Here is a 22,607-nt window from a genome sequence, read left to right on the forward strand (position 1 = left end):
ACACACACACACACACACACACACACACACACCAGTCACCCATAAACGTGTGTGCACACACACACTTAAGAGCATAGGTAGTTTGTTGGTTTTAAAGAATGCAATTATCATTTCAGACCAGAATGTATATGTTAATAATTCTGACATTGCAAAAATAAATTATATATAACAAGCAATGGGTACAACAATTGAGAAGGGACAGTGTGAAGGGTGGAAAAGGATATTACCATTTAAGATGTTGGAGATAGCCTAACATAGTCTACAGATGGAGAAAAGAAAATGACATTACAAAATTTTAGCTTTAAAAATGGCATTGAACTTCATAGTAGACTTTATAGATGAAGAAATCAATAGAAATCATAGAGCTAGGGAGGTAACCAAGAAGACAACTGTGCGCAATTTTTAGAAATACATATTCTAGAAAGCAAGAGTGAGGCACAGGCACAGTAAACCTCCCTTATTATTGTGTTTGTTGCTGCATTTTAATTAGGTATACTGATTATTTTGATTAAAATTAAAAGCATTTGGAGAAAGAGAACAGCTAGACAAGAAGGTAAAGGAAGGAACTCTTTGTTTGATTGGATTCTAGTTGCTTAATTAGCTGGTACTTACTCATTATTGTCTGTGGTTTTGTTTCTTTTTTCTTCTATCCTATCATGGCTTTTCTTTGCTTTCTCTACAATTTCACTCTGATACACTTTGTCTCCGATAAGCCTGAAACACAAGACACAGCGGTGTGTTACCAGCTCCAAGACAAACTCCAGCACAGATCTTAGAGCCATGAACAACCCCAGAAAATGTTTGTATGTGCCTCCTGGGTATGCTGATAGAATGTGTTTCAGATGCAGAGACAGCCTTGAAGCGTTCATTCCACTCATGAGCAATTTTCATCAAGACCAAAGGGCAGCACCCCAACCCAGGGTACCTTCATAATTCTATAAGAGAGAACCCCGAGATCTCAAACTCCTACAGGAGCCCAGCAGGTTCTAACTTTTCCAGATCAAAAATTAAACACAAAATATCTACCATAGTTATAACTCTTTCTTGGATCAGAATAAGAGGAAATACATTTGATCTAATAGCTCTAAGGTTTTATACTATCTCACTGTTCATGTCTCAATTTAATCATAGCCCCTGAGTTCCCATTCCAACGGAGCCCTTCTTGACAGACATGATGATAATAAATATAATACCAGCCCTCAGGAGGCTGGGATGTGAGCAATGAGTTCAAAGCCAGCCTAGGCTACACAGTAAGACTTTGTCTCAGAAAACACAAATGAAAGTCCCTCTCAATCTTTATACTGAAGAGTTCACTGCCATCTAAAATGATCGCATTTACTAATTCATTTGTTTAATTACTGGCTATTTCTCCTTCACCCGAATTTCTAGCGCAGAGCAATGTTCTCCTTCCTTATTATGCCAATACCTTCACAGAGTGTCTGTGCTAGAGTGGACATGAAGGATGGAGAGAAGGAAAGAAAGAGAGGAAGGAGGAAAGTAGAAGAAGAATGAAATGAAAGAAAACAGAGGAGGAGAAGAAGGAATAGAGAGGAAGGGTGAGAAGGAAGGAGGGAGAGAGAGAGCGGAAGGAAAGCATGCAGGCATCCCTTTTGTTCTTAGACCACCTGCAGGACGTGAATCCTCAGAATTTGATGGGCTATGGACCCCGTACTCTCTCAGGTTCATCTTGACCATCTGTGGACAACTGTCTACATCACTTACATGGTGAAGTTGGTGATGAACGCTGCTTCTGGAATCTGCATCTGGAACTCCACATCCTGGTCCTCAGAAGCTCTGTTGAGCATTCTGCAGGAAACTGTGGTGAAGGCATAGCGAGAAATGATGGTCGACTTCACCGAGAACTCCGTCATCAAGGGCTTGGCTTTCTGGGGGAGTTAAAATGCACACTCTTCTCAGGGATGCATGAAAATAGATTTGAACACTTGACGTTAGTAGGCATGACTCTTTTCCCACAAGGGAAATAATCTCCAACTTGAGAACCTTTGGAATATGAGTCCTCTGCCCTTTCTGTATCTTGTCCTTAATTCTCCATTTTAACTCATTTCCCTTGTAAAACCAGCTCTTATTGAAAAATCGATTCATGGTGTAGAACCAACTGTTCAAAACTAACTTTAGCCAAGCAGTGGTGGCACATACCTTTAATCCCAGCACTTGGGAGGCAGAGGTGAGCGGATCTCTGAGTTCGAGGCCAGCCTGGTCTACAAGAACACGTTCCAGGAGAGTCAGAGAAACCCTGTTTTGAAAACAAAGACAAAAAGCAACCAAACAAAAGAATTTGCTAAGAGGACACAATTTCCAGTGTAACAAAAAGAGTCATTTTGCTTAAATAGCTCAATAAATCGTTGAGATTTTAAAGGTATGTAGCATCCATAATTTGTGCTGCAAACTTTTAGATTACGATACAGGACCACTTAGCTGACCCCAGCTTCAGAGTGTGTCCACCAGCGTGCTCAGATTTTCACGCTTATTTCCATATTTACTCAGAGAAAACTGTAGCCATGGGCTTCCCCACTTGGATTACAGCTACATAATTTTAAATGAGTTATAGAAATTAGTATCAAACTCAAGAGACTATCTAGATTTAGAACCTAGAAAAAAGAAAACCTACGTTTGTGATAGCTGCATTTGCCACAAAAGCTTCTTTCAAAAAAAATATGTCTTCATGTGTATACATGTGCTGGCATGCATGACATCATACATGTGGAGGTCAGAGGTAACTTATAAAAGTTGGTTCTCTCCTTCCAAAATTGTGGGTCCCAGGGTTTGAGTTCATATCAGCAGACTTGGAGGCAAGCCCCTTCAGCGGCTGAGCAAACTTCTTGTAAGGGCAGTAGCTGCGGTACAAATTTAAGAACTCAATAAAACTGTTCCTTGCTTTGTTTTTGTTTTTTGTAGCTACATCTGGTGACAGCTGGCAGTAGAAGTCTCCCAAGAAAGGAAACCTTTATGAGGAAATGCACTACTAACCTTGATTCCCTCACCCTTACTCCAGGAACTGGCGAGCAACTGACAGGATTATGGGTTGATTGTATGCCCCTCCCCTTCCAGTCTTGCTGGAAGTCTTAACCGCCCCTTGTGATGATATTCAGCTGGATTTGGGTGGCTTTGACAACAGAAAGTCCAAGATCAGTGTTTTGTCAGGGCTCAGTGTTGGGGTTCCCATCCCAGCTTGCAAAGAGCCAGGTTCAGATGTGTGTATGCATGTATGGCATTTTCAGTATGTGTGTGTGTGTGTGTGTGTATAAAGAGAGAGAAAAAACAACACAATGAGAGAGAGCAAGAGAGAGACAGAAACAGAGAGTTCCAATACCTCTTCTTACAAGGACATAAATCCTCCATCCATTCTTACTCCATAGACTGAGGCAGCCAATCACACACAGCAATGATCACATTGGTGATCAACTCCCAGACACAGAGACGGGACTTGCTACTGTCCACCAGTATGTGGACATTCAACCCTCACCCGTTCAGTTTCTTTACAAACCTAGAGGCATTTCCCAAACACACATCAGGCTGTGACAAGTTCATGTCAAGCATATTGGTCATCTGATGGAGAAGGTGGGTAGAACCCTGTTTCTAAGGAGCTCTTTCATGGGCTTCTATTACTCAAAATCAGCAGAACAAGAAAAAAATGTATTTGAGAAGTGGGCATGCATCACACATTGTGAATACAAAGGGAATGTACACCCACGGGAAGGCATGCAACTATGATCAGAGTCAAACATGTGAGCAGGAACAGGAAACTTAGGTGTGCTCCACACAAGGGTGTCAGCAATACTCATCTTTTTGTCAGTTTATAATAGGAACAAAAAGACTTGCAGACCTTATAGCTCTTGGTGGGGGCGGGGGGGGGGAAGCTGACAACGAATGGGGGGATAAGGGAGTTACTGTGTCTCTCTGAAACAGGCAAAACACAAGATTGGTATGGAGTTTTGTTAAGTAATCATTAAGTGTGTCGAGGGGGGGATGAAGCATATTTGAAATAATTTTTACTTAAAGAAGAAAAGAAATTCCGCAGTTTGGTCCAAGGAGGAGTTATTTTTAAATAGTGATTCTGTGGGTGCCTTCTTACAACCTAAGCTCCTGGAAGCTGGGAGCTGGGATTAGGAGGACCACATGTTAAAGCTGAAGGTTGACAGAGATGGGGAGGGGGCAAGGGAGGAGGGGATAGAGAGACAGAAAGGGGCTGTGCTTGTACATCAGAGTGTTACATTGACAAGGCAAAGCAGTGTACAAAGGCGTGTGTATATTAGATTGTTGCTTGTATAAAAAGTGTGTCCTCATGCCTCTGAATGTGTGTAGAGAAAAATGACGACCTAGTAGGAGATAACTGAGTGGCTAGAGGGACGCCATGCTCTTTGCTAACTGAACGAAGTGATTATACTCACTCAAAAACAAATAAAATTTGAATTTTTGTAATTATAGCATAAAACAATTCATCAAATTCAGTAAGACTTTTGCAGAATCCTATTGGAATTTCATTATATTTATTATTTGAGGAAAATTAATATTTATATGATATTCATTTCAACTTGTTCAGAGTCAATTTTCCCAATAAAAAATGTATTCTATACTGGGGGAAAAAAAGAGTGAATACCTTTTGAAAAGTTTCTGCACCCAGATAAACCTCTCCATGATGCAGTAATCCAAATCAGACCAAATCAAACTAAATTTTTAAAAAGCCCAGGTTTAATGGATGCCAACGCTCCCGGGTGGCCTTCCCGCCCCCCAAAGAGGAGATGGGGAAGGAAGACCAGAAAACCATGTGCTTATTCTCTGGGATACAATGTAAATACCCTGTGGGAGTGGTCTTGAGCATCTCTGGGGAGGGGGTCATCATTTAGTGGGCTTTCTTGGAGGTAGAGTCTTGACTGAGGCAACTCCCAGGGGAGGGGGCTTAGGATGGAACTTCCATCCAAACATTCCAGACTCTTTGGATATATGGATGCCAGGGGCTGGGGTGAAACCTTAACCCAAACACCTTTAATCCCAGCATTTGGGAGGCAGAGGCAGGCGGATCTCTGAGTTCCAGGCCAGCCTAGTCTGCAGAGTGAGCTCCAGGACAGCTAGGGCTACACAGAGAAACCTTGTCTTGAAAAACCTAGGGGGAAAGATGGTTTTGTCCTCTCACCATCGAGGTCACTAAAAACATATCAGGAAGACAAAGTCTCCACATCACTCCAACCCCACAGATCCAGGAGTTTGGAGCTGTCCATAATAACAAACTGCCCAAAGAGTGAGCACTCACGTTCTAGTAACTTACAGTATCTGCCTTCATCTGTGAACTGAGATGGTTTGAATAAGTCACTAAAATCACCTCCACTTCTGATATTCGTGAAGCCCACGGTAAGCAAAAAAAAAAAAAAAGATGCTAAAAAATTGGGGTTCAAAAAAGTCACACCCCAATTCAGAAACAACTGCATTGCACAACACTCTTTTATGACCATCTGGTCTCTCTGCGCAGTGGTGATTTGGATCCGAGAGAGATTCCAGATGTAGTTTAACAAAACGCTTCTGTCAAATGATGTTATTAAAAAATCTTTAGTACGTTTTATAAAAACAAGAATTAGGCCAGAGAGAGATGGCGAGAATGGTGGTCTCAGCAACGTGACATCCTGGCAGGGGTATGAAAGTTAAAATCTGTAGCCCATCACCTTTCAAAGCAAAAACCCTAATGTGAAGCGTGAACCGAGAGGAAGCGTTCCCTTTGATCTGTTATGGCTGGGAACGGGCTTTCTTACTAAATTAAACATGATTAACTATATTCTTTTTCTCTCCAAATCTGAAAGCATGTAAGGAACTGTTCACAGCTGTGCTCTGGAGAATTCGTGAAAAGATGCTACTGCACACAGTTCTGCGCTGACTCCCACAAATGCGCTAGGAGGAAAAGCGAAATTTTGTGGAAACCAAAGAACAAGTACAGGGAGCTATGTTTTTTTTTTAAATGGCTTTACTTAAAATTGAAACTGTATCTCAAAAAACTTTTCAAGTAGGGGACTCAGAGTGCTTAGCACTCTCCGGAGGACACAGGCTCAGCTCTCAGCGCCCATCTCAGGCATCAGTCATTGGTATTGCAAGCCCCAGGGGAACCTGACACCTCCGGCTTCCACAAGCACTCACCTGCATAGACACATACACATAACTTTTTTAAAAAGCAATTTTTTCAATGATCAAGTCTCAGGGCTGGAAACATAGTTCAGCCATTAAGGGAACTGCCTGCTCTTCCAGAAAGCCCAGGTTTGGTTCTCAGCACCCACATGCAGCTCACAACCATTTGTAACTCCAGTCCTAGGAGATCCAACACCCTCTTCTTCCCACCTCAGGCACCAGGCATGTGCATGTACACAGACACGCATGCCTCTATGCATGTAAATACCAAAAAAATGTATTTTTTATCAAGTATAAATTTGTATCGAGTCTGGTGTACATGATTAAAACTTCAGATTACACCAAATGCAAGGCTCTCCCTCCCACCCTGGGTTCACAGCTCCACTCTCCAGATGTGATGTTTAACGGTTTGGGGGCTACCCTTCCACAAATGGGTACAGTACTCATTTACTTAATTGTTGTATTTTGGGTTTTTTTTCTAGTGATGCAGTAATTTTCTCATCTTTATCTATAAATTCCAATTATCTTGTGCAAAGAACAAACCTGTCTAGAGCTTCGTAGCTTAACAACTCTGTCTCTTAGTATGCTTTTCGTAAATCAACAGTTCAGACAAACTCGAGACGGGTCTGGCTCTTTCACAGTCCAATGGAGAACGGAACTAGAACTAATTCAGAGCTGGCTGCTGTCTTGTTGTTTTGTGCTGACCCAGCAGCAACCAGGGTGGCCTTTGACATGCGCAAGTCTAGGTTAATCACAGCCTCATCTGAGCCTGTTATAGCTAGAGACTTCACTATCCGCGTGATAGTTTCCCCAACAGTGAAATGGAAGGTACCCTCTGCTGTGTGCTCTAGCTTCCAAAATTGGTTAGCTAGCTGGGCCTGGTCCAGTTTCTTGCAATGCTGTTGCTAGGGAGTGGCAATTTCAAGGCCTGCCTGGGCTTCCTTGAGCCCCAAGCCATCTGGGACAACTAAGTGAGATACTATTTTAAAATTAAAAAGGGTAAAGAATACGATATGGCTCAGTGAGAAAACCTTGCCTAGCACATGGGAGGCTACAGGCTTGAACTCTAGAAACAAAAAGCAAATAGTATTATTATTAGCTTATTCTATTGACAAAAGCATCCTCAGTTTCCATGGCAAAGAGCACATGTACCACCTCAGTGGGAGAAATGGTGAGTCAAAGTGCCAGCATCGTTGGAAAATGCTACTGAACAAAACCATCTACCTGTTCTTGATAGTTGAAGAGCATCACATTCTATGAGTGCATTGCATCTTAACCAGCCCGCTCAATACCATCCATCAAGCCTGTGTGTTTAATTTCATTGTGTTTCAAACTCCCTTCAGATCTCTCTGCCCTGTGGTTCATTTACAGGGATGGGCAATCTGTGGTAGGTAGACCACCCACTCCTGTAAATGAATGTTTATTGGAATATAGCCACAAACCCATTCATTTACGTAAGATCTAGGGATGCTCCGGAGCTAATATTACAGAGTAGAGAAGGGCTTACGTTGCTGTTACAGATAATCTAAATATTTACTGTCTGTTCTCATACAGTTTGCTAGTCCAGCGTCCAACATCAAAACAGTTTAACCTGGTTAAAGGTGTTAGCCAAACACCTTTACAGTTCAATGTTTATTTCTCTGAAAAAAGGGGCTAATATGGAATCAGTAAACCTATGTTACCACAACAAAAAATAAAAGGAAAATGGAGTTGCTACCAATCCTGAAGTGCAGGCTGGAGCAGCCCCTGAGCCATGATGGTCTCCTTGGTTATTTATGGATTTTTTTCAGGGCAGATGATATGAATGTTGGTACTATAATGGGAAAGACAGATAGGAAAATAAGTGTTATGGGGACAATAAGTGGTTTATTTTATTGTCCACTGGCTGGCTATATAAACCACTGAAATAACGGGAGAAGACACATGCTGGGATGTGGATGGATGGAGCACCGTCGGCTTCACTGTAGGACTGATAGTCTTCTGCCAACAAAACCACGTATTCATAAATTCACTAGAGCAAGTTGCAAATTCAACCCGAGTAGCACTCCAAAACAGTACACACGTATATTCTACCACTAGACGGGGAAGTTAACAAGGGGTCCCACCTTCTGCACTTCATCAGTAAGGACGGAAAGCCTGCTTCAGCACAAACAATACACAACGTTGTATGGAACTACACATTTACTGTGGACCAGAAATGCCTTTGTTTCTCCTCCCATTGCAAACTGAAGTTACCTCTCCCATTGCATCTGGACCCCAGTGGTATGCATCATCTACAGAACACTCTGGAAATTGTGTTTGAGAACTCCAGGGCCAGGTCATAGCAAATCCCGAAGCTTTTATACAACTGCCCTGGAACATTCCTTTAGAGGTCTGAAGTTACGAGGTATTGTCCTGCTACAGAGGCCAGACACAGACATCAGAGTTCTCAGACTTGCCTACCATCCAACCATCATTGCCAAGCTCAGCATGGAGGAAACTGTTTTGAACCCTCTAGGTCAGCCCATCTACTCTGTCTAAAGTGTAAGAGTATGTCTGTCTAAATTCCTGCTCCAACGTCAGGCTAGATAGCTATTGCATTAAGCCACTGAATTTTACACGAATGTTTTTACACAATGGTGGAAGACAGAAGCACCTAAGCAATGTCTATAGTACGTGAGCTTGCTGTTCAGTGTAGCTTGACCTTGAGCAGAAATCAGTCACATTTTCTTGGTTATTTCAAACTCTGTGCTATTCTACACCAATAGCAGGGGTCCTCAACCCACGGATCCTGATCCCTGTGGGGGTAAAGGGGCGCTTTCACAGGGATTTCTTGAGACCATCAGAAAACACAGATATTTACATTACGATTCATAACAGTAGCATAATTACAGTTATGAAGTAGCAATGAAAATAATTTTATCGTTGGGTTCACCACAACATGAGCAACCATAATAAAAGGGTGTAGCATTAGGAAGGTTGAGAACCACTGATCTAGAGAGGTTTAGGGTGGCATGTTCTGTAAACTAAGCTTTTACAGATCAAAACTGCACTTGAGGGACTATGTAGATAGCCCAGTCAGAAAAGTGTTAGCCACACAAGTCTGAAGATCCAAGTTCAGGTTCCCTAACACCCACTTAAAAAGACAGCATGGTGATACACATTTATAATCCCAGCTCTGTGGAAGTGAATTTAGGAGGACCCTGAGCTCACTGGCCCACCAGTCTAGCCAGATTGATGAGTTCCACGTTTAGTGGAAGATACTGCCTCAAAAATAAGGCATAGAACAACTGAGAAACATCAAAGACAGCCAACACTGACATCTGTCCTCCACATGCACATGGACACACATGCACACTTATTACACCTACATGGATACACACATACTCTACCGCCATACCTTCCTCCACACGCTCTAATCCCCTTGAACCTTTCTAGAAGTTAAAGGTACAAATGATAAAGACAGGTATAAAAAGAAAGATGCTCTCCAGATGGCTCCTTTTCTGCCATTGAAGGCTAAGGTCATTTACTCTATGACTTCACCAGGTCATTAGCACAAGAAGATGGCCTTTGGAAGCCCCGGTTCCCACTCCTGGCCCCCTCCGTAAAGGATTCCAGAGACATTCCTCCTGCACACAGCCTTCACGGTGACATTTGTTAGATAACCAAGAAAACACAGAACTCCCAAATGAAATATCTATAACCTGTTCTTGGCTGCTGACTAGGAGGTTAGTTGTGAGAGTCCCCAGGAAGACAGGACACTGACTGAATCTGTTCCTTGCTCTCGGTGCAGTTGCACGCTATCCAAAAATTCCTGGCCACTTTCCATCTAACTCCTTTGCCTGAAAGTCTTGGTACTTTCTCTACGACAAGGGATTATTAAGTTTACGACTTAGTTAAACAGGTTTATAGCTCTCTAAATAAAATTTATCTCCTTTTGGTAGAAATTTCTGGTCCAGTACTATTTTTAAATAATTAAAATTTTTCTTCCTTTAGCGGTGTAATATTGTGGTTGTCTGATTCTTGCTTTTGAGATAAACAATTTTACTGAATTTTCAATGTTCAGAAGTTATTGACATCAGATGGCTGCCAGGACAGGGAGAGTCAGCTTTCTTCACTGGTGTAGTGATTGGTTGGTCCTCCGTGGCAGAAGGCCACATGTACAAGAATGTATGGGCAGCATCAATTTGACTTGATGGATTTAGAAGAAGGAGGAGAAAGAGGAGGGGAAGGAGGGGAAGAAAAGGAAGAAGAGGAAGAGAATGTCACAAACTTACTAGGGTGGCAGAGAAGTCTGGGTGGATCTGGGAGGAGCTGGGGGAGGGAGTAGGAATATGATCCAAAATATGCTGCATGAAATTCTCAAAGAAAAAAACTTAATTACTAAAAAATGAAATTGTGGCTAGAAATATGGCATAGCACTTAAGAACACTCAAAGGTTTTCCAAAAACTCAAGCTTGGTTCTCAGAACCCACCACAGGGCAGCTTACCACCTCCTGTAACTCCAGCTGCTAGGGATCTGACACATCCCCTTCTGGCACCAAGACCAGCCACACACACACGTGTCACACACACACACACACACGTGTCACACACACGTGTCACACACACGTGTCACACACACGTGTCACACACACGTGTCACACACACGTGTCACACACACACGTGTCACACACACGCGTCACACACACGTGTCACACACACGACTCACACACGTGTCACACACGTGTCACACACGTGTCACACACGTGTCACACCCGTGTCACACACACGTGTCACACCCGTGTCACACACACGGGTCACACACGGGTCACACACACGTGTCACACACACGAGTCACACACGTGTCACACACGTGTCACACACACGTGTCACACACGTGTCACACACGTGTCACACACGTGTCACACACGTGTCACACCCGTGTCACACACACGTGTCACACCCGTGTCACACACACGGGTCACACACGGGTCACACACACGTGTCACACACACGAGTCACACACGTGTCACACACGTGTCACACACACGTGTCACACACGTGTCACACACGTGTCACACACGTGTCACACACGTGTCGCACACGCGTGTCACACACGCGTCGCACACGCGTCACACACGCGTCACACACGCGTCACACACGCGTCACACACGCGTCACACACACACACATACACACACAAGTATATTTTTAAATGCAAAAAAATGGAACATGAAAATCAGGACTAGAGAGATGGCTTCGTGGATAAAAGAGTCTGTCACCAAGCGCCACCAAGCCTGGTGGTCCAAGTTCAATCCCTGGGACAAAAATGTTCAAAAAAGAGAACTGACCCGTACACGCTGTCCTCTGATCTCTGTATGTGTGCCATGGCACCTATGTGCCCCCAATATACCAAATAAATACGTGAAACATAATAAAAGTGAAAAGTCAGAAGATGCCCAATACAATATTAAGTTTATTTTCAGTAATTTAGACCGAAAATTAAGATTATGGGTACAGCTGATTTTCTACAGTGTTACTTTAAGAATATGAGCCATTCGCAAAACAAACAAGTTGGGCAGTGGTGGCGCACGCCTTTAATCCCAGTACTTGGGAGGCAGAGACAGGCAGATCTCTGTGAGGCAGATTCTCTATGAGTTTGAGGCAAGCTTGGTCTACAAGTGCTAGTTCCAGGACAGGCTCCAAAGCAACACAGAGAAACCCTGTCTTTAAAAACAAACAAACAAAACACACACACACACACACAAAATCTAAAACAAAAAAAAAGTAATATGAGCCATGGTTTATGAGCCCAAGGAGAGGGGTTGGAAGAGAGTTAGATCTATTTTAGTTTTACAGCATCTGCCCAGATACTGTTTTCTCAGGAGTCCCTGCAGCTACCCCACAACGTTGCCTCTTACGGCAGCAGCTCTGGTCTAGAACCTGTCAGAACCGTGTGCAACTGCTAGCAACCCCAGCTACTGCCTCTTAGCCCTGCTCCTACTGTGTGGTAAACACATAATTACATGGTAAATGGAAACCACACAATGGCGACTTCTCTGTCCCTCTCCCTTTTCTTCCTTTCCTCTCTCCCTCGTTCTTCTCTCCCTTCCTTTCTTCCCCTCTCCATTGCCCAGATTTCAGCACAGAACCACGTCGGGGCTGGAGAAAAGCCTCAGTCAGTAAAGTGCTGGCCATGTCAACATGAGAACCTGACTTCCATCCCCAGAACCCATGTAAAGAAAACCTGGCGTGGTGGTGACTGCTGGCAGTCTCAATGCTGAGGAGACCGAGGAAAGGGGAGCCCCAGGCTGGCTGGCAGCCCATCTAGCTAAGTCAGTGAGCTCCAGTCCAGTGAGAGACTTCCTCCAAACACAAGACGGGCAGCTTCTGCGAGCAACAACCTCTGGCCTCCACACATCTATGCATAAAATTGCATGGGCACCCTGTCCCCAACATACACATGCACCCGCAAATACATATGCATGTATACGTACACACTAAAAGGAAAACATCTGTAAAAATATTTGTGAAATTGAAATAAATGTTCTGCTTCTTGTTTTTGCTTTTTGTTTGTTTTTTGGGGCTTGAGGGCTAGATTTTTTGTTGTTGCTTGGTTTGGTTTTTGGTTTTTTGAAACAGGTTCCTCTGTTGCTTAGGAGCCTGTTTTGGAACTTGCTCTGTAGACCAGGTTGGCCTTGAACTCACAAAGATTTGCCTATCATTGTCTCCCAAGTGCTAGGATTAAAGGCGTGTGCCACCACCACCCGGCGAATTTTCTGACTCTTGAACAATTAAAAAGAAGCATACACCCACTAAAGATGAAATGTAATAAGCTAATATTTCCTAAACACTCCTTCAGACTATATTTCATGAGGGTTGAGAAGAAATATTCCAGTTGGCAACTTATCTCAAGACATTTGCAACTGTATTTGGAAGGAAGAAGGAAATACAAAACTATGTACAAAGATACAGGAGGGACACACACATGGAATCTGAGAAGGGCAGGTAGAGAGAAGCACACTGACAAAATTGGATGTCGTAGGGACCATGACTGTCAGACCTCCCAGAGCAGAAGAAAGGTTGTGAATTGAGCTCAATGGGAGAGCTGCTCGCATGTGCGGGGCCCTGGGTTCAGTACTCAGGCCCCACAGACAAACAGAAAAGGGAATAAAACTACAGGAGAAAGATAATTCAGGGACGTCAGCAAAGTACGAAAGAAGCTTTTTTAAAAAAATAAATTCCAAAATGGTGGAATGAATGAAAAGGATGTTCTAGACTGAGAATCGAGTGCAGTGATAAGAGTGTTTACCTAGCACGCGTGAGTCCTGGGTTCAACCACCAATGAGGGAGAAAAAGAAAGGCACAAAAGGCATGAAATAAACCATGACCGTTCCGGGAGTGGTGACTACACCAGGCTAATTATGAAAGGGCACAGGGGGACACAGGCGACAAGCAGGCGAGTTAGTCAGAACCTGACGGCAGAAAGCAAACACAGAGCTTCGAACGGCAGAAGTGTATGAAAATCTGTCATAAATGGGAGACTATAAAAGAGTCGTCTCAGATTTTCCCAATATAGTTCTTAAAAACTCAACATGGTCACCACATTTATATATAAATAATTATTTTGTTTGGAGACATCAACTGGAAAATACAAAGCAAAAGACATCGTCCTGTGACATAATGTAATTTCTTCAATATTTTTTTTCCTGCAAAACCAACCCAGATGGAAAAGTAGTTTGGGGCAGGGCGTGTCTTAATTAGCTGCCCAAGGGACCAGAGGTTCGGGTATGACTCACGGGAGTCACTTAACATCAAGCCACCCAGAGGATGTCATGAATTACCCAAGTTGCCATCTGGAAATGTCGCTATGGAATATTTGGGACACAGCCCAGCTCCCCTCTTCCTAGAAGACTATTAACACTTTGGTGCTTGGTTTTTGACTAAATATTCTTTTCTTTATTTCTTTTTCTAAAAGACTTATTTAGTTACTTTTATTTTGTGTGTCTTGGAACTCAATTATTTTCCTTAATAATTAACCCAATCACAGTTCATGTGTCCCCTCAATAGAAACTGATATGTTCTAGCCGTGTGACATTTCCTTGTTTTATGTTTAATCATTACAACTCTGTTTAAACTAACATTATCATTAACAATTAGACAGTACAGCTTAGGGAGAAATCTTCTTCATCATAGCCCATGGGTAAAAATGCCCAGTAGAACAGGATGTTTTCATGAGATAAACACACCACATCACAGACAGTGGGAGTCTCCCCACACCCATTCACACCATGCCAGATACTAGAGAAAGACGGCAGCAGCAAACATGAAGACACAGCAGAAGGAAAAGGCATTCTGGAGTCTGTGGTCTTCAGAGCTTTCCTATCCGAGATTCACCAGTCAGGGATTTTCCTTCTGGTGGACTGACACCTAAACCTAATTGTCATCTGCTGCTCCTGTGACATAGGCTCTCAACCACTAAGCCAACATCCCAGACTTTGGCTTTTTGAGACAGACTGATCTTGAACTCTTGACCTTTCTACCCTAACTTTCCCCAATGCCAGGTGTACAGAAGTGTGCTCCCATGCCTGGTTTATAGCAGTACATTTTAGTAGATTCCTGAAGACATCAGAAGGCTCAGCTGATCTCCATTTTGCCATGTTTTCCTGAGTTGAACAGCAGCAGCAACAACAAAAATCAGAGCTGGAGTTTCGCTGTCTGGCACTAGCTTAAAAGAGCCAGCTACCATGTCTGCTCAGATCTGTGTTCATAAGGAATTCAAAGCCAGGGTAGTAATTCTGCAGAAACATTTGCAGGTGAGCAACCATATGTATGTATGTGAAATATGAGCCATATGCATGTCTAGTGCTCACAGAGGCCAGAAGAGGACATTGTATCCTCTGTTACTGGAATTACAGAGGGCTGTGAGTGGCCATGTATGTGCTGGGAGCAGAACCCAGGTCCTCTGGGAAAGTAGCCAGTGTTCCTAAGCAATGAGCTATCTCTGCAGCTTCCTGGCCTAACCAGCATTTACAGTCACTAGGAGAAATACACTGGGAGCAGCTCCAGAAAGCAGCTAACCTCAGGCTCCCTTGTTGTATGGAAGAGATTGGAATGGAGCGGGTGGCTGGATGTGAGGTCCACTGATCTTTGCTCAACCTTAAGGCTTCTCTTCTAGGAAAGCTGTAGTGTAGTGTGTGCATTGCCCCTGCTGAAGTTTCCTTGGATGCATTCACCACCTGGGGGAAACCACTCCCTCCCCATTTGCAGACAGAGCATGACACCAGCCCCGATTCACCTATTCACATCCATCCGCTCTCCACAGCATGGCCTCCTTGCATTTAGAGATAAGAAGGAATATTAAGCATAACTATCCCCATCCAGAGGGAAAGAGCCATTCTGTGATCTGAAAATGACTCTCTGTGATGGTTAGACTTGGGGACAGGGAGACAGACACCGGGATGTGCAGCATCCACCAGAGACGAACGGTCAGCACCAAGTCACCAGCTGTCCTGACTGTAATTTATATAGTGTCTCATGAAGCCATTTCCATGCAGGTAAAATGCACTTTGAGTATTCTCCCCTCTGGGCCCCGCGATGCTCCTCTTTACCGGCCTCCCATCAGCCCCTTCTTTCCTCCAGCCAGTTTCCCTTCTACCTTCACGTCGTCTATTCCTATCTGATTATATGTATCTAGAATCCACAGTGAGAGACCATACACTAACCGTCTTTCTGAGACTGACTTAGTTGACTTAATAAGGTTGTCTCCGCTCGTATTCATTTTCCTGCAGCTGACAGAACCTGATGTCCTGGCATCCGAGGCTGTGTTCCTAGAGAGACTCCTTCCCTCACCCCAGAGACAGCAGTGGCTGCCCTGCTAGTACACCTTTAATACGAAAACCACATTATCTAGGTTTTTGTTATCCACACTCCTGACCACTTCCTCTGTCAAATGCTCACACAGAAAACTAAATTTCTCTTTGCCCCAAATCACCCAGAACCTGGTACTGGGCAGTGAGGGACAGCTGTTACAGCCCAGAGCCTGCCAAAATGACTCCGAGTATCCAGTCATAAACTCACTGGGCACATCATCCAGTTCACCCACCCCTTCCCATGCAAATTTTAGTAGAGGCTCCTGGCTGTGCTCCGCCATCCACCCCACCCACTGCTTCCTGACAGACCCTGGTGTTTCTGTGTAGGGGTTTGTATGCAAAGCACAAGTCATGTTACCAGGGACGGGTGAGTGTGAAGTTCTTCCTTCACGTCAAGCACATTGAATGTCATACCACATTGAAATAAAATAACTCCTGGCCCAACCTTTAGAATACCTCCTACCTAAGGGCTACCAAGAAGGACCCTTGATGTCAGAGGGCAAATGACAGCCGTAAGTTGCTTTAAGAAAGCTAGTCAGTGTCTTTTAACCATGGTGGAAGGTCAGATACAAAGATTCCCCTGATATTCAGATTCATTGTGTGTGTGTGTGTGTGTGTGTGTGTGTCCGCGCGCGCGCGCACGAGCACATGCATGCATAAGTGTCCAAGGACTGCTATAAAAAGATAAATCTAATTAGCTCTAAACATAACCAAGCATATCTCTGTGATCCTGACAATGGTGGGAAAATCCCAGCTGTGGCTGCTTAGTTTCTGTTCATTAATTAAAACCTGGAACATTCTGCGCTGTCTGTTTTCTATAATTAATTATAATTTGGAACATACTGAGAACCACAGTTGGTGAGAGGTGGTGAGATACTCCAGGCAGAATCAGCAGCGAGATCATGCAATCTCACATAAATAACTACATAGGCTATATAGAGATTTTTACCCTCTAGGTGATAGAGTTGTTGAAGACACGATCTGCATCACTCCTGGAAAGACCCATCATGGAGAGAGCTCATGTTCAAAATGTGGAACGCATGAGAAAATAAAACGTGGAAACTTTAAGAGGTTTCTAAGAAAATGGAAGAGATCCTATGCACGGTGCAGGTAGTGGAGTCATGAAAATCTTTGTAACCGCTAGACGCAGTAGCACACACCAGCAATTCTCCATGCATTTGGGAAGCAGATGCAGAAGGATCAGGATTCAGAAGACAGTCTTGGCTGCAGAGAGAGTTTGAGGCCATCCTGGTATACACGAGATCCGCTTCTCAAAACAAAACAAATCAAAAAAACAAAAACCTTTTTAATCAGTAACAAAATTTAGAGGCTATGAAAGAAAGGACAAACAAAGGAACCTAAAATATTTCCATGGCAACTACATCAAAAACAATATCAGTAAACCAGTGGTGCATTTCTGAGGGAATCTTCCAATTCTGAAAACAGATGATGCCAGTCGTGTGAGGATCCCTGATGAGTTCACAACTTGGGGGATTAAAACTAATAGTAGGAAGAAGGGCAGAGATGCAATGAAGGCATTTCAGAGACTCGCTATTCCAGATGACCAACAACCTGTTTTCAGATGTCAAAATGTGTTCATAGTCTGGGAATGTGTTCACAGGCTCCATCATGTATGGAGAGCCCATCCAGCTCTCATCACGCTAAGCTTCAATCTACAAATGCTGTTCACTTCCATACCAAGGTCTTGTTTCCTTAATAAAGATATTATTAAAAGGACAAATATGCAAACTATGTTTAGATTTTTGATTACTTAATACAGGTACTTGGAGCTCCATGCGTTGTCTTTGTGTGTGTGTTGTGGGGTGGCCACGCACTCATGAGCACCCAGGCAAAGGCCAGAGGAAGCTCTTGGGAATTCTATTCTATTCCATTGAGGCAGTGTCTCTCACTGAACTGGAGGTAGACAGACAGTCAGAAAGCTCTAGGGATTCTACTGTCTCCGCATTGCACAGCATGCTGTAACAAGGCTGCATGTAGCCACATTAGGCTCTTTACATGGGTACTGGGGATTTGAACTCAGGTCCCCATGCCTGGACAGTAAGCGCTTATCCACCAAGCCGCCTCTTTAGTCCCTCATTTAAGAAAGACATATCTCCTTTGAGGAAATTTATAAGGGAATAGCTATACTGTTTCATGCTAGACTTCTTCTCTCAGGAGTTCCAGGAGCTTTGGGAAACACGCATCTAGGTCCTGGTTCAAAGGAAGCAGAAGGGGGAGGAATGGAACTTGGTATCTGGATATACGTACCAGCCTTTGCAGCAGCCTGAGTTGCCTGGGGACCCTGAGTGAGACCTGGAAAGACAGAAGAAATGTGAAATAGGACTGGGAAGTATTCATAACTGAGTACTGTGAAGGCGTTAAAACCCGTTCAAATTCCCCACTAAGGATATCTGGCATGAAAAGCTGTTCCTAGGTGTGTTTGTTTGTTTGTTTTGATTAGAAAGTGTTAGGTCATTTCCTTATGGTTGTTGTTTGGTTGTTCAAGTCTTGCTGTTGTAGGGTCTCTAGATTTTACTAGTATTGTGTTGTTCTTTGTGGTGTTGTATGTGTTCTTACCTTGTTTACTCATCTTTTTCTCTAATTGGTGTGGTAAGGGCTGTCTGTGACTCTGGGGATTAATCTTCTAGGTGCCAGTGGATCCAAGGCTCAGATGGATCTTCATAGTACAGTCAGTGCCACAGTTCTAGTTACCCCATTGGTCACTCAGTGTTCTTGGAGGTCACTCAGTCCTCCCTGGGGGTTTGCTCCATTCCTGTGGCGTTTGTGGTATCAGGCCTGCTCTGGTCTAGGTTGCAGGCTCAGACCTGTTTCTGTAAATGTCCCTGATCTGAATCTGCTCCTGTGCAGGTCCCAGGCTTGGGGTTGGTCCTGCAAAGTTCTCTGGCTCTGATCTTCTCCCCCAGAGATCCAGACTCAGGTATGCCCAGACTGCAGAGGACCTGCCTCAGGCCTACTCCCTCAGAAGTCCTAGACTCATGCCAGACCCGCAGAGGCCTATTTCCTCAAAGGTCCCAGATTCACGTCTGAACCCACAGCAGTCTCTGGCTCTGGCCCACTTGCTCAGTGGTTGCTCCCCTGTACCTGCTTTTGTGGAGTTCGCTGTCTCAGGTCTGCTCTGGCCCTGGTCTCTGGCTCAGTCCTCAGTTTTACACATTTTAAAATACTTTTTGAGGTATAATTTTTATACCAAAAATTTCACTCATTTTGTGCACAAGTAAAAGTGTCTTTCTCTATAACGAATGGGCAGCCATCCCCCACAGTCAGAGCAGTTTTTATTAACTTCCTAAAAAGAAACTCTGGAGCCAGAATAAATGCTTTTGGGGGTAAAGTGGTTGCTGCAAGCATGAGGCCTTGAGTTTAATTCCAGGTATCCACATAGGAAGCCAGGTGCAGCAGCACACACATGGAGTCCCAGGACTGGTGCAGAGTTGGGTAGAGGGCACAAGAGGATTCCTGGAGCTTTCTGGCTAGCCAGTCAGTATAAACAGCAAGCCCAGCTTCAGTGAGAGACTCTGCCTCGGAAAATAAGGCAGAGGGTGATGTGGAAGGAAATCTTATGTGAACTATATACACACACACACACACACACACACACACACACATACACACACAGAGAGAGAGAGAGACTCAGAGACACATGCACACACAGTCACACACACAAAGACACACAGAAAGAGAGATACATACATACACAGACACACAGAGACACATACACAGACAGACACATACAGAGACACTCTCACACACTTTGCACACCCTGGTCAACACCTCACAATCACTCATCCCTAGGCCTTGTCATACACTAAACTATTTTATATGGTATTCCCCATTCTGATCAGTTTATGTAAGTGGAATTATAGACCATGTACATTTTTTGAATTTTGCATTTTGAATAATGGTTTCAAGTCATCTAACTGTAGCAAACACTACTTTATTCCTTTTTATTGCTGTATAATATTCCATTGTGTAGGTATACTACATTTTGTTGATCTGTTCATCACCTGATGGTCATTAGCATTATTGTTTCCCTTTGGCTGGTATGAATGATTCATAACTTGAATGAAAATTTAATTTTCATATACAGACAATCTTTCCTGAGGATACAGGGATACATTTATGCACTAAATTTTACTTTTAAGAAAGTGTAAAACTGTCTGCCCACACAAACCTACACACACATCACATCATGAACATGTAGTCATACCCCTATACACACAAACATACACACACCACACAAACACACACAAACTTGCACTCATACCCCTATACACACAAACATACACACACCACACACACAAACTTGCACACATGTGACCCCACATACAATGATAAACAAATATTGAAAACTTTTCTAAAGAGAGCATACATAGCATACTTTTATACTCCCACCTGTTTGTAAGTTCTTCAGGTACAAACTCGACTTGCAGAAAAGTAAATAAGAGTATAGAGTAGTTAGAAAAACAGAATGTATAATTTTAAAATAGCCGTTCAGAGTTGGAGACAGCTTAAAGCACAGGTTCTCAATCTGAGGGTCATGATCCTTTGGGGGTTCAAATGAACCTTTCACAGGCTTTGTCCAAGATTATTGGAAAAATATTTACATTACAGTTCATAACAGAAGCAAAATTTTGGTTATAACCTGGCAATGGAAATAATTTTATGGTCCATCACCACAGCACGAGGTTTCTAATACACAGCACGTATTAAAGGATCATAGCATTAGGAAGGTTGAGAGCCACTGGGCTAAAGGAGCCACTAAACGTAGTTTGGTTAAATACACCACGATAACCTGGGGACCAGAGAGATGGCTGTTGGCAAAGCATTGGCCACAAAAGCACAAGGACCTGAGCTTACTCCCATAACCACATAAACACAAGGACCTGAGCTTACTCCCAGAACCACAGAAGAACCCAGGTGTGGTGGTTTCCTTGTGATCGTTGTGCTGGGAAACCCAGACTCGGCAATCTGCAATTTGCTGGCTGTGGAAGACAGGAGGATCTAGGGGTTCACTGGCCATGGGGAGACAGAAATAGGAGGATTACAGAGCTCACTAGCTAGCCAGCTCAGCCTTAAGAATTCCAGATTTCAGTGAGGGACCCTGTCCCAAGATCCAAGACAGATGAATGCCACCTTAGGTGGATCTCTGACCTCCACATGCACACAAGAGCACATACACCCACATATAAACATGCACACATATTGCCCACCTACACAAACCTACACACATATCCCACCACAAACATGCACTCATACCCCTAGACATACAAACATACACACATACCCACCACACATACACAAACATGCACACAAACAACCCCATACACAATGATAAACAAATACTAAAAATAACAAAGTAGCTCTATATTTATTGACCAGCAGACATATTACTTGGCCTCAACATTGCTCATTACATGTTTCCAGCTGCTCTCTGCCAGAAAGATCACCTGCTCTGGACAGATGGGGCCATAGAACAAGCTCTGACCAATATGTTACAGATGTAAGTAACATTTACCACTTCTGGGACAAGTATAAATTACAGATATTTAATCCTTCAGCACTGCCTGCTCCCTCTGGTACAATAATTATTCACGCTGGGGTGAAGGTCATTCTCCCAAGTTCACAAGAGACCACATATGCATACCTGTTCCACTGCCAACTCACAACGGATGAGTTGTATAAGCAAGAATGAAATATGTGTTACTTAAGACATTCATATATGAGGTTGTTATCAATCATAACCTGATCTATTCTGACCGCCATACCCATCAAAGTTTGGGGTGTTTGGGGTTTTGTTGTTGTTGTTTTGGTTGGTTTTTGGTTTTTGATGTTTTGAGGCAGGGTTTCTCTGTGTAGCGCTAGCTGTCCTGGAACTCTGTAGACGAGACTGGCCTCAAACTCTGAGATCTGCCTGCCTCTCTGCCTTGCTTTGGGGTGGTCTGATTCTTTCTATTAACATTTTTTCTTTGTTTCTTTGGTTTTTGACAAATTAGAAAAATACTACTTCCATATTAAAAAAAACAATAAATATATTTTTATTCTAAAAACTAAAAATAGATCTCTCAAGATTGCTGAGTGGGGTAAAGGCACTTGCTGCTGAGCCCAGGACCTGAGTTTGAGCTCTAGGACCCACACAATCACAGAGAACCAACTCCCACAAGCTGTCTTCTACATACATGCACCATGGCATGCACACATACACTCTCTCTCTCTCTCTCTCTCTCTCTCTCTCTCTCTCTCTCTCTCTCTCACACACACACACACACACACACACACACACACACACACAAATAAACATTTAGAATTTTTAACCAAAAGTATAATGGAAGCTGCTTTATCCCCATCCTCTCTTTTAGCCCCGATCACGTGACCACTGTACAACCTCCTGTTCAATAAAACATGAGAGAGAAACTGGGACTAGGAAAAGTGCCAGCCACCTCCATGTGGGGACAAGGTCTCCTTTAGGAGAAATCTGCTCTGGTTTCTAAAGAGAAGGGAGATGAACAAGAGGCGAAAGCACAGTCCCAGTAAGAGCCCAGGGCAAGTTCTTTAGCAGTTCTGGGTTCACCCTGGGTCTTTCCCTCCCTCGAATTGCAGAATAGGCTGGGGAGCACTTAAGACAGCTGCT

At 43.5% G+C, this 22,607-nt stretch overlaps 1 protein-coding gene across 1 annotated transcript in view; it reads right to left on the bottom strand.

Annotated features, from left to right (window-relative positions):
- Itih5 (inter-alpha-trypsin inhibitor heavy chain 5) overlaps positions 1-22,607 on the bottom strand; it is an 89,501-nt gene that overhangs the window by 59,237 nt on the left and 7,657 nt on the right. The window contains exons 2-4 of the mRNA XM_075970346.1: positions 18,230-18,274; positions 1,723-1,886; positions 613-714 (exon numbers count right to left, since the gene is read on the bottom strand). Of these exons, the coding sequence (XP_075826461.1) occupies positions 613-714; positions 1,723-1,886; positions 18,230-18,274 (311 nt within the window). The remainder of the gene's footprint in view (positions 1-612; positions 715-1,722; positions 1,887-18,229; positions 18,275-22,607) is intronic.

This window comes from Microtus pennsylvanicus, chromosome 4 (assembly GCF_037038515.1).
Source record: "Microtus pennsylvanicus isolate mMicPen1 chromosome 4, mMicPen1.hap1, whole genome shotgun sequence".
Lineage (NCBI taxonomy): Eukaryota > Metazoa > Chordata > Mammalia > Rodentia > Cricetidae > Microtus > Microtus pennsylvanicus.